The 27,000-nt window shown below is 37.5% G+C and overlaps 2 protein-coding genes and 1 long non-coding RNA gene across 8 annotated transcripts in view; 1 reads left to right on the top strand and 2 right to left on the bottom strand.

Annotated features, from left to right (window-relative positions):
- Positions 1–16,332, top strand: part of LOC127620763 (serine/threonine-protein kinase TNNI3K) — a 23,972-nt gene extending 7,640 nt beyond the window's left edge. For 3 of the 6 annotated variants that reach the window (XM_052093988.1, XM_052093989.1, XM_052093990.1), the window contains 12 exons: positions 274–366; positions 910–967; positions 1,049–1,243; positions 1,898–2,002; positions 2,189–2,241; positions 2,554–2,606; positions 2,856–2,988; positions 3,199–3,308; positions 5,513–5,572; positions 7,211–7,380; positions 8,254–8,333; positions 8,648–9,685. In XM_052093988.1, the coding sequence (XP_051949948.1) occupies positions 274–366; positions 910–967; positions 1,049–1,243; positions 1,898–2,002; positions 2,189–2,241; positions 2,554–2,606; positions 2,856–2,988; positions 3,199–3,308; positions 5,513–5,572; positions 7,211–7,380; positions 8,254–8,333; positions 8,648–8,724 (1,187 nt within the window). In that variant the 3' untranslated portion in view covers positions 8,725–9,685. Of the gene's footprint in view, positions 1–273; positions 367–909; positions 968–1,048; positions 1,244–1,897; positions 2,003–2,188; positions 2,242–2,553; positions 2,607–2,855; positions 2,989–3,198; positions 3,309–5,512; positions 5,573–5,844; positions 5,971–7,210; positions 7,381–8,253; positions 8,334–8,647; positions 9,686–15,638; positions 15,800–16,209 lie in introns of those variants that run through there. The other 3 variants (XR_007967804.1, XR_007967805.1, XR_007967806.1) reach the window with 3 other exon arrangements.
- On the bottom strand, positions 4,202–7,675 carry LOC127620767 (uncharacterized). Its single transcript, XR_007967807.1, has 3 exons — positions 7,631–7,675; positions 7,142–7,359; positions 4,202–5,557 (listed from the first exon to the last, which is right to left on the bottom strand). It is a non-coding gene; the product is annotated as an uncharacterized LOC127620767 (long non-coding RNA).
- LOC127620685 (glutamate-rich protein 3-like) overlaps positions 9,733–27,000 on the bottom strand; it is a 21,410-nt gene continuing 4,142 nt past the window's right edge. Inside the window, exons 6-14 of the mRNA XM_052093878.1 lie at positions 25,616–25,783; positions 24,042–24,239; positions 23,755–23,932; positions 21,793–21,979; positions 19,066–19,277; positions 16,102–16,287; positions 15,533–15,934; positions 14,261–14,392; positions 9,733–14,018 (exon numbers count right to left, since the gene is read on the bottom strand). Of these exons, the coding sequence (XP_051949838.1) occupies positions 10,624–14,018; positions 14,261–14,392; positions 15,533–15,934; positions 16,102–16,287; positions 19,066–19,277; positions 21,793–21,979; positions 23,755–23,932; positions 24,042–24,239; positions 25,616–25,783 (5,058 nt within the window). The 3' untranslated portion in view covers positions 9,733–10,623. The remainder of the gene's footprint in view (positions 14,019–14,260; positions 14,393–15,532; positions 15,935–16,101; positions 16,288–19,065; positions 19,278–21,792; positions 21,980–23,754; positions 23,933–24,041; positions 24,240–25,615; positions 25,784–27,000) is intronic.

A 27,000-nucleotide genomic window follows, 5' to 3' on the forward strand; every position in this document is an offset into this window, starting at 1 on the left:
TACTCAAAAACAGATGACTCACTGAATCACTGTTGCTATGATACTCTTTGATGTCCTGAAATGCTGCTACCCACAGTCAGCAATATCCTCTGAGATAGCCCAAACATCCTCCCACAGTGTAATTGTTTCAGTTTAAGTCTTTAGTTTGGATCTGCCCATATTTCATGACTGATGGGCAGATGTTAACAACATAAGCTAAATTAATCATGATTAGAGTTTAATAATGTTTTAATAAAACAAACAAACCCCTCTTGATCCTCTTTTCTCCTTTAGAGAAGGCAGATGTGCTTCTGCTGCGAGCAAGTCTTCCATCAAACTTCCACCTTCAACTCTCCGAGCTAGAGTTTAACGAGATTATTGGATCAGGTACGTCAGTTTAATAATGGGGCTACATACACATTTAATTGCATTACATAACAAAATATCAAATCAAGTGGCATCTGCAAACAAATGGTTTTAGACCTTTTCTCTTATCTAAATTCACTATTCTGAGAAATTGATGTAATTACTTTTAACCAACTGGTGTCAAGGTGATTTTTGGTGTATATGTGAAGTCAGTTCCCCTAATGTTCACATGGTGTTCTAGCAAAGTAGCCACAGGGGTAGATTATGACATTAACTTTGGACATGTTCAACTAAGTTTGACAGCCAAATGCATTTTTTCTTAATTGTAAGCAAACAATATTTACATTGTTTCATCATTCAAAACCCAACCAATTTATTTATTGTAAAAATGCTTTGCTTGAAAAGTGTGCTATATTTCTTTAAAATAAATACCACTTGGTTTGATATTTTGATAGGTAATGCAATGAGATACATTTTAAGTGTGGCATACAGTAAGTGTCCAAATACTTTTTGGGGCCCAATTAAACCCTAATTAGTTGAAACACTGCACCTCTGCAACCACAGGCTCCTTCGGAAAAGTCTATAGAGGAAGATGCCGCAATAAGATAGTCGCAATTAAACGGTAAGAGCATTTTCAAACATTTGTTTGTCCTCATCCACATCATGGTGGCAAAGCTGTATCATCTTTGCACTTTTTCCACAGGTACCGTGCGAACACTTACTGCTCAAAGTCAGACACTGATATGTTCTGTCGGGAGGTGTCCATCCTGGGTCGTCTCAACCACCCCTGCGTGATCCAGTTTGTGGGGGCATGTCTGGATGACCCCAGTCAGTTCGCCATAGTAACCCAATATGTGTCCGGAGGATCCCTGTTTTCACTGTTGCATGAGCTGAAGAGGTGAGAATGCTTCACTGCTATGAATGAGGCTGGGAATCATTGTACAGGTTTCAAATATTCTCTCCAACTTCTCTAGAACGTCTTCTTTTGTTTAATCTGATTAATTCAATTTAATAAGTTTATTATTAAAGGGATAGTTCACCTAAAAATGAAAATTCTCTCATCATTTACACACCCTTATGTCATCCCAGATTTGTACAAGTTTCTTTCTTCTGGTGAACACCAACATAGTTTTTTAGGTCCATACAATGCAAGTGAATGGTGACTAAAATTTGAAGCTCCAAAAGGCATGTAAAGGCAGCATAAAGGTAATCCATAAGACTCCAGTGTTTTAATGTATGTTTTCTGAAGTGATCTAGTATGAGAACAGATTAAAATATAAATGTTTCTTCACTATAAATCTTCACTTTCTCACCCACAGCGATCATATCTCTTTAGAAGACATTCATTTAAACACAAATTAATTAAAGCAACATCAGGGTCTGTTAGATAGGCTGAGACCTGCATCAGTTCCACTAAGTCCCTGATTTCCTCTCAGTGCTCCATATGTAGTTTACAGTGATCGTCTCATTGATCTGTTTTAGTTGGAATGATAGGTGCAAGCATTGATCAGTGGGGGAGTAGGTGTTCATTTAATGATGCCTTAACATCCAGGATCATTGATCTGCAGTCCAAGCTCATCATTGCCATTGATGTGGCCAAAGGAATGGAGTATCTTCACAATCTAACCCAACCAATAATTCACAGAGACCTCAACAGGTTAGTCACCATCATCATCATCACATGCACATCATGCACATTCAATAGTCTTGATGTTCCCCAGTCCATCACTCTCCTACTATATTTTTAAAACCAGTAATAATAATAGCACTGGCAGCAATGGTGAAACATGGTATTGTGAGATCTGGGTTGTAAACCTTCATTCACCTACTGATGTCTTTTCAGTCATAATATTCTGCTCTATGAGGACGGGCACGCTGTGGTGGCTGATTTTGGAGGTAAGGAAAGCCACACAACATAACTGAAGATGATATGACACGTTCCAGGTCTTACCTCACTGTCATTGTAAATATACCACATAGAGACTACTTTGCAACTCTTTCATCAAAAATCTAATTTAAACTGGAACTAATCTGAAAGTTTTACGATTTTGAAAAATTGAAAACAAAGAAATTTTATGACAAAACATTTGTGATTCGTTTTACATATTACATTAAAAAAAAAATAGAATAGAAGTATTTTCACTTGTGGTCTCAGACTTGTTGGCCCCATTGTCTATGTAATGATAATGTTTTTGTACTGTTTTGCAGAGTCTCGTTTCCTAATGTCAATGGATGAAGACAATATGACCAAACAACCTGGGGTACATACGACCTCTCCAGTCATTCTGTGTGCTTAGTTAATTGTTTATTAATTAACACCTTGAAAAGGTAATGTGTAAATAACCACATCCAACTAATTCAGCACATGTGAGCCATTTTCTGTTCTGCTTACATTGTGGTTTTGGCGCTCTCATATGCCAATTTAAGTACGTCAGAATGTCCTCTGGGTTTAGCCAATGTATGTCACATAGTGTTTGTGTTCATCAATGAGCTCTCCTGATTCTCTGTAGAACCTGCGCTGGATGGCCCCAGAGGTTTTTATTCAATGTACCCGCTACACAGTGAAAGCAGACATGTTCAGCTATGCCCTCTGCCTGTGGGAGCTGCTCACAGGGGAGATTCCATTCGCCCATCTCAAACCAGGCACTGCATACCTCTATTTACTTCTATAATAAACATAATAATGTCTTAAATTATGTTCTTTGTACTTTTTATTGGGTCATAAGTTTGAAGTTCAGTCTTCCAGTGAGTTTTTATCTTAATTTTCATGGTATAGCCATTTGACTTTTAGAGTTGGGTATTGTTAATATTTAAATTAAAAGGTCATGCCCATTCTGTGTTCACGCCTTATAGCTGCAGCCGCTGCAGATATGGCCTATCATCACGTCCGTCCTCCAATTGGATACTCGATCCCTAAACCCATCTCAGCACTGCTGATGAGGGGCTGGAATGTCTGTCCTGAGGTGAGTGGCCCACATCTATCCCTAATAAAGCAAACATGCTTCAGATAAGGCAAGTACGATCAAGAAATATGTAAATGAAAATGTGTGTAAAATAAGATTTTTTTATTTGAATTATTTCATTTTTTTTAATTAAAATATTAAGATAAAGTTTATCAGTTCTAAGTAAGTTTAAGAATTTCTGAAAGGGTATAAAAAATATTCTTAAGACTTCAAATTTGACATTTCTGTCCATTCACCCCATATACTTCTATTATAAGTGTTCTACTGTACACATCAGCAGCATTTGTGGCTTAAAGGAATAGATCACCCAAAACAATTTATTTTCTTATCATTTACTCACCCTCATGCCATCCCACATGTGTGATACTTACTTTCTTCTGCAGAACACAAAAAAAGATGTTTAGAAGAATGTCATTCAGCTCTGTAGTTCCTTACAATGCAAGTGAATGGTGACCAGACATATGAAGCTCTAAAAATCACATAAAGGCCCCATAAATGTAATCCATAAAACTCCAGGGGTTTAATCCATATCTTCAGAAGCGATATAAGTGCGTTTGAGAAACAGATCAATATTTAAGTCCTTTTTTTACCATAAATCTCCACTTTCACTTTTAAAATATGGAAAGAATATGAAAGTTGATATTTATGGTAAAAAATACTTAAATATCAATCTGTTTCTCACCCACACATATCACTTCTGAAGATATGGATTTATCCACTGGAGTCATATGTATTACTTTTATGCTCCCTTTATGTAACTTCTGGACCTTCAAAGGTCTGGTCACCATTCACTTGCATTGTAAGTACCTAGAGATCCAATATATTCTTCTAAAAATCTTTTTTTTTTCAGCAGAATAATTTCACACACGTGGGATGCATGTGGGTAAGTAAATGATAAGATAATTATTCTTTTTGGGTGAACCATCCCTGTATGATTAACATTTTAATATATACAACATGACATCAGAATTGACTCTTTATATTTTAATGATGCATATACCTAGTCTTAGTGTGAAATATTCATTGGTGCAATGTTATTCCAAAGAAAAAAGTCTCTCTCTGTCATTTTTATTCAAAATGTAATAACTTGCTCTTCATCTGAAATGCCTTTCATTGCTTTTCAAGTCCTGCCCTTCATTTTTCTTAAATAATTTTGCATCCCTATTCAATAATAGGGATGCAAAATGTGTTGCAAAAGGCAATTCGTATTGACTTTAGCTCCCATATGTGTGCCCCTGAGCCTGTTTATAATCAGTCAGATTAGCCAGAATGCCTTGAGCGGAGGACAATTTTTTTTTCCTGTTCAACCTGTTGCTAGCCTACCACATCTCCATACAACAAACCTGTGCCAGGTGTTTGCTCGTGTACAACCACCATATGATGTTCTCACAGCTGGTCCCTCAGGTGCATGGCTGAAACCATGTCAAGTGAGCATGTTAGGAATGTGCCCGGCTACCTAGTGCAGCTTAACACTATTCCCTAGAGCACGGCACATTTGCTGAGCAACACTTTGGCAGAGCCAGGAAATATAAGATGCTAACAGCTTGAAAAATGCTTTAATATTAATACCTTTATTTAATGGGTGGATTTTAACATTTAAATGAATGTATATTGGAAAGCAAATATCTTAGGGGTTTTTTTTTTCCTTCACCATTGTATCAAGTTTTTCCACTAGTATTAAGCACCTTTTAGTTCATTTCGAATGGTCCTGCTGCGTGACAAATGTAGTCTCTAAAACTAATATGAGGTCATTAAAGCTGCATGCATAAAAATTATACAAGAATTAGCATAATGCCGTTTAAAAGAATATGCCATGTCATGGACTACATGGTCAAGTATTTCATTTTAACTACCCATAAGTATATACAGTATTATGGACTGGTTACATAATTTAAGGTGCAAACTGTCAGTAATGAATACACAGAAATAATCAGAAAATATTATTCAGCTCATGACCACAGTAGCTCTTTGTGATTCACAACCTCTATCATAGTTCTTTTTTTTTTTTTCGGTCTCGCTCCTCTGATGAAGTACCAATGAGTCTGGTCCTTTGAAGTCCTCCTCTTTGAATGATGCGTGGGCTGCGATCAGTGAGCCCTCTTCAGCAGAACGCCTGATTGAATAGTCAGAGAATAGTTTTCAAATGTACTCAAAACAAACCTCTCTGATGAATATCCTCAGTTTTTCATTTGTCTCCATTTCAGGAAAGGCCTGAGTTTTCAGAGGTGGTAGCCAAACTGGAGGAATGCCTGTGTAATGTGGAGGTAAATGAAATACACATTGTACAAGTACACCTTAGACTTTTTTTATCCCAACAAAGCAAGGTCATTTTTAGTTTTAAAGTTTAACTGCCTCAACTAAAAGTGTGGTCACACTACACTTCACATTCTCGGTGTAAAAAAGTTCAAGTTTGGTGATCTCAGACCTACGAATGTGTATAAGACGTGTGCCTAGAATATGATTGAAATATCACAACACTGACCTCTAAGCTTATAGGGATAGTTCGCCCAAAACTGAACATTCTCTCATCTGGCAGGACTCGAGGGTGACACAAGGTCGAGGGAACTGAGTTTAGGAAAAACAGGATGTACATATGGACACAGGTGCAAAGAACACCGGAAGTCTCGGATAAAACAAAACAAGTCTTTAATAAATCCAAAAGGTAACTCAACAGCGATTCCAAAAGTTAATCCAAGAATGTAAATGGTTCCAAAAAACATAAATCCAAGGAACATATGTTTCAAAAACATTAGTACAAAAACAACAACTATAATTCACAAAGACTCAGGAAACATAGAAATCAGGATTAGAGAACTCAAATCCAAAAACTGAGCCCTGAAAGTACAACAACAACCAAAAAAATTCAAACACAGGGAGAACAAAATTGCGACATCTAGTGAACAAAGTAAAACATGACAAGACCAAAACACTGACACTCATCATTTGCTCATGCTAATGCCATCCCAGATGTGTATGATTTCTTTCTTCTGCAGAACACTAACAAAGATATTTAGAAGAATATCTCAGCTATGTAGGTCCATACAATACATGGTATGGTAGCCAGAAATGTATAGGTCCAAAAAGCATATGAAGGCAGCATAAAAGTAATCCACATTACTCCAGTGCAGGGCTGGACAGGTAATCTGGCATACCGGGCATTTTCCCGGTGGGCTGACGCACTTTGGGGGCGATCATGGACGGACTGGCCATCGGAAGAACCGAGCGGTTTTGGGCCAGTTACCATGTAAATTTATCTTCCCAGTCCAGCCCTGCACCAGTGGTTAAATCTACATCTTCAGAAGTGATATGATAGGTATGGGTGAGAAACAGATCAATATTTATGTCCTTTTTTACTATACATTTTCCTCCCTACCCAGTATGTGGCGATATGCACAAAGAATGCAATTCGCCAACAACAAAGTGGAAGTGAAATTGGACATTTATAGTTTTGTATTATACTGTTGATCTGTTTCTCAACCATATTCATCATATCACGGTTGAAGATATTGATTTAACCACTGGAGTTGTATGGATTATTTTTAGGCTGCCCGTATGTGCTTTTTGGAGCTTCAAAGTTCTGGCCACTATTCACTTGCAATGTATGTACCTACAGAGCTGAAATGTTCTTCTAAAAATCTTTGTTTGTGTTCAGCAGAAGAAAGTCATACACATGTATGATGGCATGAGGGTGAGTAAATAATAAGAGAATTTTCATTTTTGGGTGAACTATTTTCAATTAAAAGTATACATGTTTCTAAGATGTGTGTTTTTATTGTTGCAGGGAAGTGAATAGACTGTATAGTTTTACATTTTGAATATACTGTATATTTTACCTTTGCATCCTTTAAATTATGTGTTCTTCTGTCTGCCCATTATATGTTTGTGTGTTTCTATGTGTCCAGCTGATGTCTCCGGCCTCCAGTAACAGCAGTGGCTCTCTATCCCCATCTTCCTCAACAGACTGCCTAGTGGCACGCGGCAGTCCCGGACGGAGTCACGTGGCAGCCCTCCGCTCGCGTTTCGAGTTGGAATACGCCCTCAACGCTCGCGCCTATGCATTTTGGAGCCAAAAGTACACATACCAGCACACATGCATCCTAAAATTATCAAAGCAGTATTGTGCAGTTCTAAGTTACCTCCAGAAGCTACTAAACACTGCCCACAAAGACTATAAAGATTAGACTACAAAATGGCACATTTAGTTCTATTTGCTTAAAAGAGCCCCCTACCAGCCTATTGCCATGTAACAGACTGCATAGAGAAATTATTGAGAAAACAAATATGAATTAAAATAGAGGTATTCCACAGCAATTACGTCGTACCAGTGCATTAGTAGGAGTCAGGTCGCCATGCTCTTTTGCTTGGACAGTGCCATGCAGTCCAAACAAAACACTTCTGCACAACAGTCTGAAGTGCTGTTGCTTGGAAACAGACATGAAAACAAAAGAAAGCAAATGCAATGAAACTTGCATGACACTCACACTGAGAACCTTTGCTGGTGGTCACCTATTAATTCTTTATGGGTGGTGATGAATGTGTGTTTTCTGAAGATGGGGGGAACCTGGAAACTGTCAACAAAACCAACAAGACGGAAAATTACAAACAGGGACTCCTTCTGTAGAGCCAAAATGAGTAATAATCTTTGTAACATGACATTTTAGGTGATGAAATTGAGAAATGCAGGCCATTTCATGGTCTGTGCAGTAAGTTGTGCTAAATTAATAACATGAATGACCAAACAGAAAACAAATTCAATTGAGGATCATCTGAGCTGAACAAACTCTTCAAGGCCCCATTAAGCTGATATGACAACAACAAAGAGAACAGAAGTGTATCCTATTTAGTGTCATTAAAATTTCATATCACAGAAGAATGCTTGTTCTGTGTTCTCTAGGGTAAACCAATACTTATCTCATTGTTGAATAAAGCCTTTCTTTTCTGACAGCTCTGGTCGGCGATCCTCGCAGGGTTTGTCCCTGGATGAGCTGAGGAGGAACATGCAGTTTCCACCCATTGACAGAAACGGTTTGTGATTCTTGTGTGATTCATGTGTTTTTATACAGGTAATAGCTTAATGTGGGTAACATATACATGTGCTTCAGAACTTTGTTTGCAGGCAAAGTTAACAATTGTTGTTTTTATTTTTAATAGAGACTGCATCAAAGCATTCATTTTGATTTAATGCATGCAAATACACAGGTTCCGAGGATAAAAACCTAGATTTGCAAAGATGAGAGAGAGCTCTATGTTTTTTAGCATATGGTGCAACAAGTGGGTGGCTGTATTTGACATGCACACTGTGTGCATGTCGCTAATTGTGCTCCATACTGTTCCCGTAGGATATGTGTCAGATCCCATGAGCACCATGCGTTTCCAATCATGCAGCAGCAATGGAAGCTTTGAGGACAGCAACTAGAAGCAGCAACTCTCCAAAGAACGTCACACGTGAACACACACACACACACACACACACACACACATGCACTCACATACATAACTGATGATAACTGATCCAGAAATACTGATCCAGAGTGGGTGTTACAGTATAAGAACACCCATAAGGTAGAACACCCAACACTAAGTTCATATATATAATCTTGGCTTTCTCACATTATTTTGATTGATTTGTATTATTTTTTTTATTATATAATGTACATGTATAACATCATTCTTTGTTTTATATTACCCTAGCATTACTTTAAAAATTAATGCGATGGGGTTTCAAATATAACCATACAGGGAGATACAGTAAATTTGTCATCTTTCTGTCTTCTGACTGCTATCACTAATACGTCTCTCTCCATGTACCTCAGTTGAAGTTTACCCTACTATAATTTCTTTCCATGCTCCAAACCCAGAAATATGAAAAGGATACATAATGAAATGTGGTCAGTATAAATAATATCAGTGTTGGGTGTAATGCATTACTAATTAATTAATTACTGTAATTAAATTACTTTTTCATTGAAAATTGAATACTTCAGTAATTTAATTAAAGTTATTGCTTCTGATGTAATTGTGTTAAATATTGTATTGACTAGAGAACAATTATTTATAAAACAACTAATTTAATGCATCCCCCTTAAATTCTTTGGCCATTTCATGAATAATATTTTAGATTTTATATGATTTATTTGAAAGAATTAAATAGAACAATTTCATGTCTATCCTTGTATTTTTCATCTGGTCGAGGTTGATCAGGGTTTTAGAAAGTAATTTTTAGAGTCATCTAATTACACGGTAGAAGATGTAATTAGTATTTAGTAATGAATTACTTTTTTATAGTAACTTACCCAACACGGCATACTATTATATCTATATTTTGGAGAAATTCTAAAGTCATAAAGCTTTGATTACTGTTGAAATGTTATATATATATATATATATATATATATATATATATATATATATATATATATATATATATATATTATTTTTGGTGTCTCAAAGTAAATATCTGGTAAATTTGGACAAAATAATGTTTTTAAGCATTTTATTCTTATTTCAAAAGCAAACAGTCACTTAATTTTAGGCAAACAAGCTAATGGACTGAACAGGAAGTTGACAGCAGATTTAAAGAGACTGATGTCACTGAACAGCAAAGGCACTATTACAGTATATTGGAGCAGTTTGGCCTTTTGTCTTGGGTTAAAACGTCTTGAACTTTGATTGTAACTCTCATAATAAGCATGATTATGATCAATAATTTATAAAAGAGATGATAAACAACAAAGTATTGTGAGTCAAAGAAGGTAAACAAATTTTGTGAACTAATGGTGCCTAATAGTTCATTTTGTGTAAAATCATGAGAAAGCCATTCAACTAAAATCCCAAAATCAAAAAGTCTCCATTTCATTCACATCAAACTGTGCAACCACAAGTTAAAGTGTTCTGGGTTACTAATCAAGAACACAATCACTGTGATCACAAAGAGTGCAGGCATTGAGGTTTTAGTTCAAGTAAATTCTCTTAAAGTACAGTATTTGTATCTAAAGTGTTTTTGTGTACTGCTAGTACAGCTTGGCCAACAGGAGGGCTCCACATTATGAATAATTAAATTATTTGTGCCTTGTGCGTCCTGTGGTGTCTTTTTTCAGTGGGCTGTTGACAACCTCCCTACCAACAGGACTGAGACTCACTATGTGTCTAAATGCAGGAAAACTGCACTGTGAGAGACAATTATGCAACTTACACATGAAGTGCTACTCTATTCTGAGCTTGGGGAGCTAAAACAAGGTTTCACTGTTCAGTCTAGCAATAGTGATTCCATCAGTGATATCACTGATGACGTACCTGTGAGTATTGTGTCTACATATTAATAACTGTTGTCTGTGTGAGCCATGGTTAATCTCGGATATCCCGTGGGCCCAAAAAACCTGGAGTCATCCAATGAGAAAGTGCTTAAAGAGTCTCTATTATGAGTCTGTTTGAAATTGCCATCAATTTCTTTAGTTCTCCTGTTTCCATCTGCATTTCTACTACCATCCGACTGTTTGGAATGTAAGTCTACACTTGATGTGTCATCTTGGCTCCCATTTTCAGATTTATTGACGACTGTGTGGTCAGTAATATCTGTGATTGTTGGACTCTGTGGCTCAATATACTCTGACTGAGGTACACGCACAGATTTCAAATTATGTTCCGAACCCTCCCCGGTCTCTGCTTCTTCATTGGTTTGGGAAATAGAGGACAAATATGTGATTTCATCTTGCTTATTTTGTTCTGACCCATCGAAATTTCTAGGAAGATCTTGTTTGGTTTCCGAGGGGTCTCCGTCTTGAATGTTGTCTGTCGTATCTGCTGATGGTACCAGGTTTACAACATCATTTGTCAAAGCAGCTTCTTGTATGACCATCTCTTTTTGATTAGTGTCATCATCATTACTCTGTCTAGACCATGTGGTTACCAAAGAACCTCTTATGTTACCACCCTCCTTGACCACTTCATCTTTGGTTGGGCCATGTATACTGTCTTTGGAGTTATTGCTATGAGCATCTGCTTCTAAAACTTCATCTTTGAAGCTTTCGACCAGAGTTTCAGGCTCTGTGTTCTCATTGAGTTCATTCCTGGGTGGAGTTTTAATTTCATCTCCACTCTTGAATGTTTCATCTAGGCTCCCAAAATCAGTACTTGGTGCTGTATCTGTAGCATCTAATACTTCATCCTTTAACCTCTTCTCGGTTTCATCTGAGATAAGCCCCTCTTTTATGTCATCAAGTGGCTCGGTGAATGTCTCAAAGTACCTAGACGCTTGGTGTATGTTAATCCAGTTACTCACAAGATCTACCCCAATTTCGTTTTCTAAAGCTGCTGGACGAATGGCTTTATCTTCTGAATCCACACTCAGAATTAGATCCTTCTCTTCTTTTTTGAGTGCCAACAATTTCTCCACAGGCTGTGATTCCACCGAATGGGAAATGGATGAGCCTCTCTCTTCTTCTTTGAGAGAGTTCCTTTCCTTCTTTGAAGGTTTCTCCGCTTCGCCGTCCTTTCCTTCTGGAGCATCTCTACTTCTCGGTCCATTGTTGGCTCCTTTCGGTTCGGACTCTATATCATTTGGTTCCTCTGTAGTGACTTCTGTTTCTTCTGTGACAATTATCTCACTTTCTGTATCCTTATTGGCCACCTCCTGTATGTCGTGCAAGTTTAATGTTTCCTCAGGGACTAGATTTTCAATGAATGTTGTTGCAGAGGTTTCAGATTCTTTATCAGCCTCTTCTGCCATAGATTTATCATCCACTTTGTCTGATTTTTGTTCAGCACTCAACTGAGAGTCTCTCTCTGAAGGAACAACTTCAACATTAGTTATATATTTGTTTTCTATCTCCTGCTCTTTATCATCATCATTTTCCTCCTCTGGTACTTCTTTATCTGTCTCTGATTTGAGAGTCTCCTTATCTTGGAGATGTTCCTCCACCTTCTCAACCTCCTCATGACTCTCATTACTTAGTTCTCCATTTTCAGCATCTATATTACTTGCCAGTAGGTCATTATTCACCTCAGTAGGAAGAGGTTCACACTCCTCCTCTTTAATAATAGGCTCCATGTCATCTTTTGTAGCGCTGCTGGAACCCATTTCCCTTTGTTGTTCCTGTGAAACAGTTTCCTCATTTTGGTCCTCAGTCAAGTCGTCTTCTGGTTTCTGTGCTATATTTTTGCCTGAAATGGCCTCCTCATCTCCCTCCTTCTCCGTTGCTTTCTCACTAATGTCATTCGTTTCTGCCAACTTTTTCACTGCCTCATCTTCCTCACATTTCAAGTCTTCAACTAACCTTTCACCTGTTTTGAACTCATTTTTGTGCTCCCTGTCTTCTGCCTCATTCTCTGCACAGCTGTCATCTACTTCTTCTACCATCTCATTCTGTTTTTCATTCTCAACCTCAGCCCCTTTTTCCTCTTCCTTGTTCCCGTCTTCTGTCTCCTTATCTTTTGCTTTCCCAGTTTCTTCTACAATCTCATCCTTATCATTCTGTTTGTTCTCTTGGACTTTTTCTTCAGGCACTATACTATGGTTGTCACTAACCTGTTCTTCTTCTTTCTGTTGATCATTCTCACCATCTTCCTCTCTCTCTGCATCACCCTGTTTTTCTGTGTCATTTACCTTAAAATCTAACTCATATTCTGTATGTCCAGAGTCACCAAATGGTCCTCCATCTTCTCTTTCTTGCTGTCCAACATTCACACCATCCTCTTCTCTCTCTGCACTGTCCTCTTTTTCTTCATCTTCTACCTTTGAATCATCACCACCCTCTAACTTATTTTCTTTTTTGCCAGCTTGAATCTCTCCATCCATTTCTTTTCCTTTCTCCTCTGTCCCTGGATATTCATTTCGAACCTCACTCTCCAGATTTTCTACAATTTCATCCATTTCTACCTTGTTTTCCTCCACATTCTCTACCCCATCCTTTGTCTTATCTTCCTGTTGATTATATTTCACTCCATCCTCCTTACTAACCAACTCCCCATCATCCACCTTGCCATCTGTTTCCTGGACCTTTTCTCCAGATGACCTATCATCACCAGCCTCATCTGCTTGGTCTCTTTCATCTCTGTCTGGCTGTCCATCTCCCCCCCACTCTATGTTCTGATCTACGTCATCAGCATCTCCCTGTCTCTCAGTTTCACCTGCACCTGTTGCTGTATCATTCTCAGAATGAGATACCAAACCCTCTTTCTCAATTGCAGACTCTTTGTCTGTCTCTGGAACCTCGTTCCCCATCACTGTTGTGTTTTCACTGCCTTGCTTTCTGGAGTCCAGTGTTTCAGCAAGTGTTTCTGGTTCTTTTGATTTGGATATGTCTTCATCTTTAGACTCTGTATTGACCTCTGCAGCCTCATTTGCTTTGTCCTCATCTTTTGTTTTCTCCTGTATGCCCTGGTTAGCACTCTCACTTTCAATCTGTTCTTCCTCTTTGTCATCTTGTGCTTCAACTTCATTTGTCTTCTCACTTTGCTCTTCCTCCTTTTCCTCCACGTCTAAACTTGCTTTCACCTCCTGATTCTTCTCAATTTCTTCTATTTTCTCCTCTTTCTGGGCATAAGTCTCCTGTGTGTTTGTTTCCTCTGCAAACTGCCCTGCCTCGACATAACCATGGGCAGTTTCCTCACATGCAGTCTTCTGTGTGTTGACTTCAGTTTCCTCTGGAATATCTTCCTTTGTGTTTAAAGGTTGCAGTGAAGTGAAACCAACTGCACTCTCAGTTTCAGCTCCTTTAAAAGTGAGCATTTACAATCATTACAATAATTTCAAACCATTTCAGATTTAAAATTTTTCACAAACACAAAAGATAAAACCGTAATTGTTTAAGCTGTATAGAAATGTACTTTCTTTTTATATGAAATATGCATATCTACTGGTTCCTTTTGAATTTTTTTTTAAGTCATTTGTTACTGGACTTTATCTCTTATTTGCCAATTGTAAAACCTGTAGGCTGCTCAATTAAAACTTCTACCTTGGCTATCTTGCTGGGTCTTCACCGAGGTGCCTTCGTCCTCTTCTGTGCTTGTATCACTAAGTTCTGGCTCTGAACTAAATTGAGATTCCTTCAAAATCGCTTCAGCCAACTTCTGCTGCATTGACTTGGCTACGTTTAGCCATAGGGAATGAGACAGACATATGAAGTCCATGGCAAAATGTTAACTGGTAAAATGTTGGGTTTATAAGTAACATTTGATGGTGAATAATAGTCAATGATAATTATAAGTACAATCTTTGTAACCATTTAAATCTTCAGAAATAAAATGGAGAAGTAATGAAACACAAAAACAATAGTGTAAATCAAACAATTTTACAAAGGTTTATTATTACCACAAACAGAGCGTACAATGTAATTGGGAGCACAGCATGCAGAGAAGTAGTGCACAAAAAGGTGCAAAACCATCTCTGATGGGAATACAAATGGAAACATGGAATTTAAACAAATCTTAACAATATCCTTAATTGTAACAATTAGGACAAATACTGTTATTATGTATAGTAGAAAACACATCAAAAATGGTTACATACACCTTTTGGATGGTTCAAGCACAACAAAATGAGAAATTAACAGCGTCACACAGATGAAAGAACAAAGAAGACTGCTCTGTATTTTCAGCCATTAAATATGTAAATACACACATCTGCCAAAAAGTGATGCATGAATTGGTACTGTATACAGATATGCGGTTGTTTTGCAACAACTTATTACATATTTCAAGTCAAAACTTGCTTGAAAGATTGTAAATGTCAAGGAATATTGGTATATACAGAGCAGTATGCATATGACTAAACAAACAACATGCAATCAAAAACACTTCAAAACACATATGATTTCCATATATACCAAACACAAACAAAATAAACCCCAAAACCATTCAATAAAATTACGTTTTCAAGGCCACCCAAAGAGTTAAACATACTGGGCTCTCAAGGGCCTTGAGAATTACACTGAAATATGTTTAAAGTGTGTTTGGCTTTTAAAACAATCAGAACTGGAATAATTAGTGGTGACACATTGTTGCAATAAACCATTTAATCATAACTAAGCATAAATCTAAACTATACTTTCCTCATGGGAGGAGGTAATTAAATGAACTATTTCACTCAGTATAATGTTTGGAGAAGATCCAAACTGACTAATTAACATTCTGATGTTGAAAAAGCCAGTAAAAACAGAGATAAACACAAAAAGTCCAATCAAATCAAGCATACAGCACATAAGACTAGTTTCCATGCAGATGCTCACCTCTCTCCGGTTTGGTCTCTTGTTGCATATCTTCAGATTTTGCTTCCTCCCCAGCCTCCTCTCCTTCAGTTCCCTTTTTCTTCTCTGTATCTTCTGACATTTCCAGGTCGGTCTTCTCTGTGCCATCCCCTGGACCATCCTGTGTCCCAGAGTCCTCTTCTGCAGCTTGAGGCAATGTAACAAAGCTGCTCTCTGTGATGTCGGTCTGCTCCCTTTTGGTCTCAGCTGTGATCTGTGCAGTGGTGAGGTCTTCATCTGGTTCAGCGTGTAAGTGCTCCTCTTGAACATTAGCAGAAGTGACTTCTTCGTTCTCCTCTTCTATTTCTCTCTCGCTGTTTTCATTGTCATTGCTCGATAAGCTGGACGTGTGACCAGATGAGACAGATGATGACTTTTTGACCTCTGAAGGAACAAAACAAGTATTCAGATATTTAGGTATTCAGAAGTTGTATGAAGTATAAAATGTGGAATCTTCTATATAAAGGACCATCATCTGTCATCATGTCAACTGCTGACAAATATAGTTCTTTTAAAATTGTGTGACTGACCACGGATGAAGTAATACTTACTAGACATATTTGCATCCTCAGCTTCACTGTCGGAATCACTGTGCTTTTTATTTACGTCATTTTCATTTTCATCTCTGGCCTCACTTTCTTTTTCTCCATCACTGGCAGCAGAATATGGCTTTTCCTCAGCTTCATCACCATCTTCAACTGGCCCTTCATCATCTGCCTCGAAGTCTTCCTCATACTCTATATAGGAGTTCTGCATTAGTATGGTCTGAGCAATAAACTTTATAAGATATAAGACACATTGTGTATATCTGGAGCAACAAATGTAATTTATATTCTACTACATATGCATTGAATCACCAAGTAACATACATGTTACTAGTTACTTCTTTTTTTATTTGTTTTATTTGATTTAAGTTTTACTTACAAAACATTGTACAACAGTTCAATGATATACAATTCACAAAAACTGTCGAGGATAAAAAACAAACACAAGAAAGCCAAAAGCTTATTTCCATTCGTGCATTTTTATTATTACTCTGAACATTTTATTTTGAGCTTTCTGAAGTCTATCTTTTGTTCTTTGAGAAATGCTACTAAACCAGAATACTGCTGCATAATCAAAATAAGGCTGTATCAAAGCACCTGCAAGCAACTTTAAAGTATCTCCAAACATAACACGAAAATCAGCTTCTTTCATTAACTTGCCTCTGGAGGCAAATAAAATGGACTCAGTTTTTCCCAGGTGTAAGGAAAGTTTGTTGGACACCCTTTGTAATTCTAAACTAATTTTATCCTCTATGACACAGATACCAAAATTGCTGCATCATCTGAATATAAAAAAGATCTTCAGAACATGCTGCTTTTAAATCATTAATATATATACAGGTGAAACTCAAAAAATTAGAATATCGTGCAAAAGTTCATTAATTTCAGTAATTCAACTTAAAAGGTGAAACTAATATATTATATAGACTCATTACAAGCAAAGTAAGATATTTTAAGCCTTTATTTGATATAATTTTGATGATTATGGCTTACAGCTTATGAAAACCCCAAATTCAGAATCTCAGAAAATTAGAATATTACATGAAATCAATAAAAAAAAAGGATTTTAAATACAGAAATGTCGGCCCTCTGAAAAGTATAATCATGCATATGTACTCAGTACTTGGTTTGGGCCCCTTTTGCATTAATTACTGCCTCAATGCGTATGGATGCTATCAGCCTGTGGCACTGCAGAGGTGTTATGGAAGACCAAGATGCTTCAATAGCGGCCTTCAGCTCTTCTGCATTGTTTGGTCTCATGTCTCTCATCTTTCTCTTGGCAATGCCCCATAGATTCTCTATGGAGTTCAGGTCAGGCGAGTTTGCTGGCCAATCAAGCACAGTAATACCATGGTCATTGAACCAGGTTTTGGTACTTTTGGCAGTGTGGGCAGGTGCCAAGTCCTGCTGGAAAATGAAGTCAGCATCTCCATAAAGCTTGTCTGCTGAAGGAAGCATGAAGTGCTCTAAAATGTCCCGGTAGACGGCTGCGTTGACTCTGGACTTAATAAAGCACAGTGGACCAACACCAGCCGATGACATGGCTCCCCAAACCAACACAGACTGGAAACTTCACACTGGACTTCAAGCATCTTGGATTGTGTGCCTCTCCATTCTTCCTCCAGACTCTGGGACCTTGGTTTCCAAATGAGATGCAAAATTTGCTCTCATCAGAAAAGAGGACTTTGGACCACTGAGCAACAGACCAGTTCTTTTTTTCTTTAGCCCAGGTAAGACGTTTGACATTTGAAGCCCATGTCCAGGACCCGTCTGTGTGTGGTGGCTCTTGATGCAGTAACTCCAGCCTCAGTCCACTCCTTGTGAAGCTCCCCACACATTTGAATGGCCTTTTCCTGACAATCCTCTCCAGGCTACGGTCATCCCTGCTGCTTGTGCACCTTTTTCTTCCACACTTTTCCCTTCCACTTAACTTTCTATTAATGTGCTTTGATACAGCACTTTGAGAACATCCAACTTCTTTTGCAATTACCTTTTGAGGCTTTCCCTCCTTGTGGAGGGTGTCAATGATGGTTTTCTGCACAACTGTCAGGTCAGCAGTCTTCCCCATGATTGTGAATTCAACTGAACCAGTCTGAGAGACCATTTAAAGGCTCAGGAACCCTTTGCAGGTGTTTAGCTGATTAGAGTGTGACACTTTGAGCCTACAATACTGAACCTTTTCACAATATTCTAGTTTTCTGAGATTCTGAATTTGGGGTTTTCATAAGCTGTAAGCCATAATCATCAAAATTATATCAAATAAAGGCTTGAAATATCTTACTTTGCTTGTAATGAGTCTATATAATATATTAGTTTCACCTTTTAAGTTGAATTACTGAAATTAATGAACTTTTGCACGATATTCTAATTTTTCGAGTTTCACCTGTATAAGAAAAAATAAAGGACCTAATATGCTCTCTTGTGGCACTCAACAGGTAAGAGGTAATGAGCTAGAAAGTTTAAAATAGGACTGAGTCCACCCAATTGCTTTATCATTAAAACCTATTGCTTTTAATTTATACAACAGAATGGCATGGTCCACAGTATCAAAGGTCTTCTGAAGATCTAGCATTACCATCCCACATAATTTGCACTTATCAACCCCTTTTCTATTCATATCCGTCAAATACATTAAACAAATCTCAGTAGAATGTAACGTCTAAATCCCGATTGTAACTCATAAAAAAATATTATGACTACTAATATATTTTTCTATCTGATCATAAATTATTCTTTCCATTACTTTTGATATCACACATAATACAGATACTGGTCTATAATTATTACAAATATCTAGATTACTACCTTTTTTAAAAAGTGGAATACAACATATGGAATTTTCCCCTGTTCTATCGACAGATTTATTATTTACTTCTTTGATACTTTGTTATTGTGCTACATCAAACAGCCATGCAGGTGCAGCAATTAAAGAGAATTCTTTTGAAATCAGAAAAATCTAAAAGTCTGTACCGTCTTTGGACTTCTTTTGTCCTGTTGTTTCTCCATTGGGCTCTGTCTCCATTTCCTGAGGTGCATCAGGTTCCACATTAGAATGTGTGTCTATGGCCTCATCTTCATCTGTAGCCTCCTTAGCATCAGAGGGTTTAGAGGTGGGCAGCTCCTCTTTAATTCTTTTTGGAGGAGGGGTGGGTTTTTTGTCCAAACCCATGGCAATAATACACCTAAAGTATTACATCAAACAAAACCATAATGCATCTTGATAAGTGATGACAGATACTGTTTTTTCAATATACACTCACTGAGCACTTTATTAGGAACACCTTTACACTTACTTATCCATGCGATTAACTAATGAGCCAATCATGTGGCAGCAGTGCAATGTATAAAATTGTGCAGATACAGGTCACGAGCTTCAGTTAGTGTTCACTGCAAATGGAAATGCCTTGTTGATGAGAGAGGTCAATGGAGAATGGCCAGACTGGTTCGAGCTGACAGGAAGGTTATGGCACAACATGTCGAACATTGAAGCAGATGGGCCAAAACAGCAGAAGACCACGTCTGGCACTTTATTAGGACCATAGTGTTCCTAATAAATTGCTACGTGTTTGTGTGTGTGTGTGTGTGTGTGTGAGTGCGTGCGTGTGTGCGTGCGTGTGTGATTTAGGCTAATACAGAGTGGGACACTTTCTAATAAATTTGTCTTTTACATTGATATAAAATATGATGCCAAATGGCTCAGCCTCTAATAAAATACAATTTTAAATGATAGCTAAATATCTCCACTACTATTTGAAGAAAAAAGGAAGAAATATTACATACAAAAACTGTTAAACTTAACCAGTTTTCCCACTTTACGTTTATTTACTGTATAGCAAACGAGATGTACACAAACTGTATATGCTGAGAGTAGAAAAGAAAATGTTTATGCAATATTTATTCTAATTCCAGTAAGATATTTGAAAACAAAATATAATTTGACAGGGCTATTGGCATATGTTCTTTTGTTATGTAAGCATTATAGTGAAAAACATTACAGTATATATTATATATATATATATATATATATATATATATATATATATATATATATATATATATATATATATATATATATATATATATATATATACTATATATCTCATTTTACATTATACACATACATATATATATATATATATATATATATATATATATATATATATATATATATATATATATATAAAACATATACAGTGCATTCATAAAGTATTCAGACCCCTTCATTTTTTCCACATTTTGTTATGTCGCAGCCTTATGCTAAAATGCATTAATTATTTTGTATTTATTTTTTTACATCAATCTACACTCCATACCCCATAATGACAAAGCAAAAAACTGATTTTGCAAATGTAGTAAAAAGAAAAAAGTGAAATATCACATTGGCATAAGTATTAAGACCTTTAACTCAGTACTTAGTTGAAGCACCTTTGGCACCTGGATTTGGGGATTTTCTGCCATTCTTCTCTGTAGATCCTCTCATGCTCTGTCAGGTTGGATGGGGACCATTGGTGGACAGCCATTTACAGATCTCTCTAGAGATGTTTGATTGGGTTCAAGTCCAGGCTCTGGCTGGGCCACTCAAGGACATTCACAGAGTTGTCCCTAAGCCACTCTTGCATTGTCTTGGCTGTGTGCTTAGGGTCATTGTCCTGTTGGAAGGTGAACCTTTTGCCCAGTCTGAGGTCCTGAGCACTCTGGACCAGGTTTTCATTACGGATATCTCTGTATTTTTCTGCATTCAGATTTCCTTCAACCCTGACCAGTCTTCCCTGCCACTGAAAAACATCCCCACAGTATGATGCTACCCCCACCATGCTTCACCGTTGGGATGGTATTGCACAGATGATGAGTGGTGCCTGGTTTCCTCCAGACATTACGCTTGGAATTGAGGCCAAACAATTTAATCTTCATTTCATCAGAACAGAGAATCATGTTTCTCACAGTCCTTTAGGTTCTTTTTTTGCAAATTCCAAGTGAGTTTTCATGTTTCTTGCACTGAGGAGAGGTTTCTGTCTGGCCACTCTGCTATAAAGCCCAGATCAGTGGAGTGTTTCAGTGATGGTTGTCCTTCTGCAAGTATGACTCTTGGGAAACTTCAATGGAGCTGAAATGTTTTTGTAGCCTTACCCAGATCTGTGCCTCGACACAATCCTGTCTCTGAGCTCTGCAGGCAGTTCCTTTGAACTCATGGCTTGGTTTTTGCTCTGATATGCATTTTCAGCTGTGAGACCTTATATAGACAGGTGTGTGCCTTTCCAATACATGTCCATTCAATTTAATTTTCCACAGGTGGACCCCAATCAAAGTGTAGAAACATCTCAAAGATGATCCAGTGATATAGGATGCACCTGAGCTAAATTTCAAGTGTCATAGCAAAGGGTCTGAATACTTATGTCAATGGGATATTCATTTATTTTCTTTTTAAAAGTCTTCAAAGTTATCAATAATCATGGTTTTGTTGTGTCATTATGGGGTATGGAGTGTAGACTGATGTGACATTTTTGTAACATTTTAGCATAAGGCTGCAACATAACAAAATGTGAAAACAATGAAGGGGTCTGAATACTCTCTGAATGCACTGCACATATACTATATATTTATATACAGTATATATATATATATATATATATATATATATATATATATATATATATATATATATATTATCTATTTTATATTTTATGCTTTATATATTACTTGTAGCAAGGAGAGGCTCCCTCCACACCGCAAAATCCAAAGTGTCCATATCGGCCCCCGAGTCGAGCACCTTTCCTGTGTTTAAACTCACAGCAAGAGCTGAGCCGATCAACTTGCAGGCCGTTCAGGAAGAATGTAAGACTGAAAGGAAATCCTTGGTGACGTCTTGACACAAATTGGAATATTTCTACAAGTGAGAGTATGCAAAGAAATTTATTCAGGCTGGGCAAAATGTTATTTGCTGGAAAGCAATGTTGACTGCGTGTAATTGTAAATTAATTGTATAAAAGTAAATCAATAAATAACAAAATAAAGAAAGAGGAGAAATCACATAATATATACAAAATACACTCACCTAAATTAGGATTATTAGGAACACCTGTTCAATTTCTCATTAATGCAATTATCTAATCAACCAATCACATGGCAGTTGCTTCAATGCATTTAGGGGTGTGGTCCTGGTCAAGACAATCTCCTGAACTCCAAACTGAATGTCAGAATGGGAAAGAAAGGTGATTTAAGCAATTTTGAGCGTGGCATGGTTGTTGGTGCCAGACGGGCCGGTCTGAGTATTTCACAATCTGCTCAGTTACTGGGATTTTCTTGCATAACCATTTCTAGGGTTTACAAAGAATGGTGTGAAAATGGAAAAACATCCAGTATGCGGCAGTCCTGTGGGCGAAAATGCCTTGTTGATGCTAGAGGTCAGAGGAGAATGGGCCGACTGATTCAAGCTGATAGAAGAGCAACTTTGCCTGAAATAACCACTCGTTACAAACGAGGTATGCAGCAAAGCATTTATGAAGCCACAACACGCACAACCTTGAGGCGGATGGGCTACAACAGCAGTACCCACCGGGTACCACTCATCTCCACTACAAATAGGAAAAAGAGGCTACAATTTGCAAGAGCTCACCAAAATTGGACAGTTGAAGACTGGAAAAATGTTGCATGGTCTGATGAGTCTCGATTTCTGTTGAGACATTCAGATGGTAGAGTCAGAATTTGGCATAAACAGAATGAGAACATGGATCCATCATGCCTTGTTACCACTGTGCAGGCTGGTGGTGGTGGTGTAATGGTGTGGGGGATGTTTTCTTGGCACACTTTAGGCCCCTTAGTGCCAATTGGGCATCGTTTAAATGCCACGGCCTACCTGAGCATTGTTTCTGACCATGTCCATCCCTTTATGGCCACCATGTACCCATCCTCTGATGGCTACTTCCAGCAGGATAATGCACCATGTCACAAAGCTCGAATCATTTCAAATTGGTTTCTTGAACATGACAATGAGTTCACTGTACTAAAATGGCCCCCACAGTCACCAGATCTCAACCCAATAGAGCATCTTTGGGATGTGGTGGAACGGGAGCTTCGTGCCCTGGATGTGCATCCCACAAATCTCCATCAACTGCAAGATGCTATCCTATCAATATGGGCCAACATTTCTAAAAAATGCTTTCAGCACCTTGTTGAATCAATGCCACGTAGAATTAAGGCAGTTCTGAAGGTGAAAGGGGGTCAAACACAGTATTAGTATGGTGTTCCTAATAATCCTTTAGGTGAGTTTATATGCTACTATATGTAACATAGCCAGATAAAGCAAGCTTCTCTCGTGAACGTGTAATGGATGTTCTCGTGAAATTTTCACTAAAACATGACTTAACATAACCAAAACCTATTGTATGTCTTTAGAAGCCTTGGAATATCATCCATGTATTATTTTTATGACACATTTGGTTCCTTTTTTTAAAAGCTTTAAATTAATTGATTAACTGACATTGTATTGAAAATGTCTACTTTTTTGTTCCGCATAAGAAAGAAAGAAAAAAAAATCGTACAGGTTTAAAATGACATAAAGGTGAGTAAGTGACAGAATTTTAATTTCTTGGTTAACTATTCCTTTAAGATATTAATTATATACACCAGCACAGGTGTACAGAAACCTACAATGACACTAACCTCCCTCTTTTAGCGTCCCTTTGTAGACACAGAGGTTCTCTCCCCCACAATGCTGCTGGAAGACCTTCACCTCATCCCTGAGGTCCATCAGATCATGGGACAGGTGGACACTCTTTCCAAAGTAAATCATTCCAACTGACACTCTACTTTGGGCGGATGTCCTCTGGAGAGTGGATGGCTACAGATAGAGGAATACTAGAGTTATAATTTTTTTGAGGGCTACAATGTTAACCCTAAAGTATCTGAATACTCCAAAAATACATTATTTTAGGTAGAAAAACACAGACCTCTGTAGCAGCTGATGGCGCCGTAGTGGGTCTTAACTTTCGACCCCTCAGTGTACCATTCGCTCTTGGCCCTCTCTCTTTCTTCTTTGTGAGGGGTGGCACAGGGGTCACATAGTTGTTAATGACAGGAAGACGATAGGGCGAGACAGTACTAGAGACATCTGTCACAGTCAAATGTCTCATATTGTCTCTGTCCAGCTAATAAACACAACACAGGGTACATAAACTCAGCAAGTTTATTGCTCAGAGGTTGCTTTTTTATAGCTCTGGTGTCTTAATGGAATTCTCAGTTATGTTTCATTTAACTATCAACTTTGTCTCTGATGTTTTTTCTTACATTCCTCAGGAGAAATAAGATTGTTGACATACAGTAAGAGTACAGAGCTGAAAGAACACACAGAGTACATAGCTGAAGTCTTGGGAGAATTTGATGAGAAATGTTTATAGTTTATATTAGAGCTGGTAGCTCAGTGGTAAAGATGCTGGCTATCAACCCTGGAGCTCGCTCGTTCGAATCCCAGGGCATGCTGAGTGACCCCAGACAGGTCTCCTAAGCAACCAAATTGGCCCAGTCGCTAGGGAGATGGACATAAAATGATGGAGAAAGGACCTCTTAATGATGTACAAAACAAGCCCAGATGGGACTTGTGATAGAAATCAAGTATTTTTCAGCTTATGTAAGGTGAATTTTAATGACCACAGAAGCATGTCAAGTCTTAACTATAATCAAAACGCAGAATGACAAATTTTTGTCTGCAAGCACTTTTTATGTGGAGTTCTAAGCATTGCTTGACGCTGGTGCTGACACCCTGACACGAATAAGGTATGTGGTTTCACAATAGTTGTAGGAAAGCAGATAGACACAGTCTACCGGCAGATTAATATTGTGGAGGATGAGAGTTTAATAGATTTAATGCCCATTGCAATGAACATTGTTTCCCATTTAGACTTTGGGAAACATTTAATGTTACTCAAATTGGTGCTATTGTGGTGAATTTCTATCTTTATACTGTGGAAGACTTTGTCTGGAAAATGTTAATAAAGCATTATATTGTTAAATATTGTTTTTTTGTTCCTGAGATGGAATTTTTTTTATTTTGACATGAAAAGAAGTATATATATATATAGTGTCAAATTTCAGCACTTTTAAAATCTGAGATTATACGTAATGAACAAAAAACGAATATGCGATTAATCACGATTAAAAAAAAATATTGACTGACAACACTAGTATATATTTTCAGTCTCTAACTTGATTGTAGACTTTGGTATCCCAGCAAAGCCGAGCACAGTATGAGACATTGTTGAGATCTCTTCTGAAACTCTAGTGGAGACATTCTCTCCATTTTATCTTATTGATGTCTAGGAGAAACCATTGAGGTAGTAAAATCCCATTTGGATTTAAATTTCTTACGAGAAACACATCATGGTCATTCCATACTTCAACAAAGCAGTGTGCAAAGTAGTGATATTAGTCATCTGATGGTGATTTGTGCTGTCTTTGTGAGTGACATGCGATGAGGGGTTTTGTAAATGAGTGTACTGTAAGTGATAGCACTGCAGGATGGTCTCACCGTATAACTAAGGGGCTGATCGGTGTCATTGGATGAGTCTCGATCTCGGTGTCTGTATCGAGGGGAGGTTCTCTTCAAAGAGGCCATGGCACTGTTACTGTTCAGGGGCTTGAGTCGAATGGGCCTCTGCTTCTTCCCTGGAGCTGTATTGGGCCTGGAGGAACCCGGCTGTAGGAAAAAGCCATTAACATAATCATTGAATTTGAAATATGCTGATTATAAAAGGCCTAAAGTGAATTACACAAGTAGTTCACATGTTCCTGGTTCAACATTCTTTGTTGGTCATTAAGCAATATTCAGATCAACCAATCAGAACCCTCTGATTTTAAAGCTAGGGTATGGATATGTTGAGGAATGTTTTTCCAGAAACAACAAAGAATTTGATCCAGGAACATGTCCTACTTGGGTAAATCATGTTTTGCATTATATAATTGGATTAATATACAGTATCCTTCACTGTATTATTGGTTATTGTATGGAGAATAATTCTCAAACTCAAAGTATCATCTTTTGTCTTTTCTTTCTAGTTTGTTTGTTTTGGTTTTTCTTGTGTTTTCTTGTGTTTGGTTTTTCGGCTTTGGTGTCTTATAGTGATAACTGTTTTAATTGCCCATGTGCAGCACATGAACAGTACACTGATTTGGCGTGACTGTAAGTTTGTAATGACTAAAAAAGTATTTTGCAAAATGATATTGATAATGGGTTTACTCTTTCAAAAAAAACTCCCTTTAAGGCTATTTACGACCACATTTTCATCCTAAAATTCTGTTAAAGATCCTCCTTAGTAGCATGCACACAAACCCACACACATTCATTTAATTTAAAACACTCTAAAAGCACTTTTGCAACATAGTATTAACAAAGTATTTAGAGAACAAACTCTATGCATTATAAGTTGCCAGTCATATAATAAGATATTAGTTTAAGCAAAAACACAAGAGACTAGAAGAATTATCAAGAGAAATCAAAGCAACAATCAAGGCTCATTTGTCATAAATCTGAAGAGCAATAACTCTCTAGACACATACAATGTAAAAATAAGGCAGACAACCACACCATATAACCTCCTGTTAAACATGTCAGAGCCTGATGATTAAACAACTGATCCGGATCTACGGTGTTGCTCAACCATTAATACTAGCTGGGTCTACAGAACAAATGTTAAGAAGTCATAAAATCCATTCAGTCTTTTGCAAAAGTGGCAGACAATAGATTTATAGCACATCTCTTGAAGGAAATAGTCATATATAGCGCGTTACACAACACTAAAGTGCACATTAGTATGGGAGGTACATACTCATTTTATCTACGGTATGTACACTGAAATAAAAAGGTGAAATGTTTAATTTTTTGCATGTTAAAAAAACCTTTCTTCCATCCCAACT

The sequence above is a fragment of the Xyrauchen texanus genome, chromosome 27, assembly GCF_025860055.1.
Source record: "Xyrauchen texanus isolate HMW12.3.18 chromosome 27, RBS_HiC_50CHRs, whole genome shotgun sequence".
NCBI lineage: Eukaryota > Metazoa > Chordata > Actinopteri > Cypriniformes > Catostomidae > Xyrauchen > Xyrauchen texanus.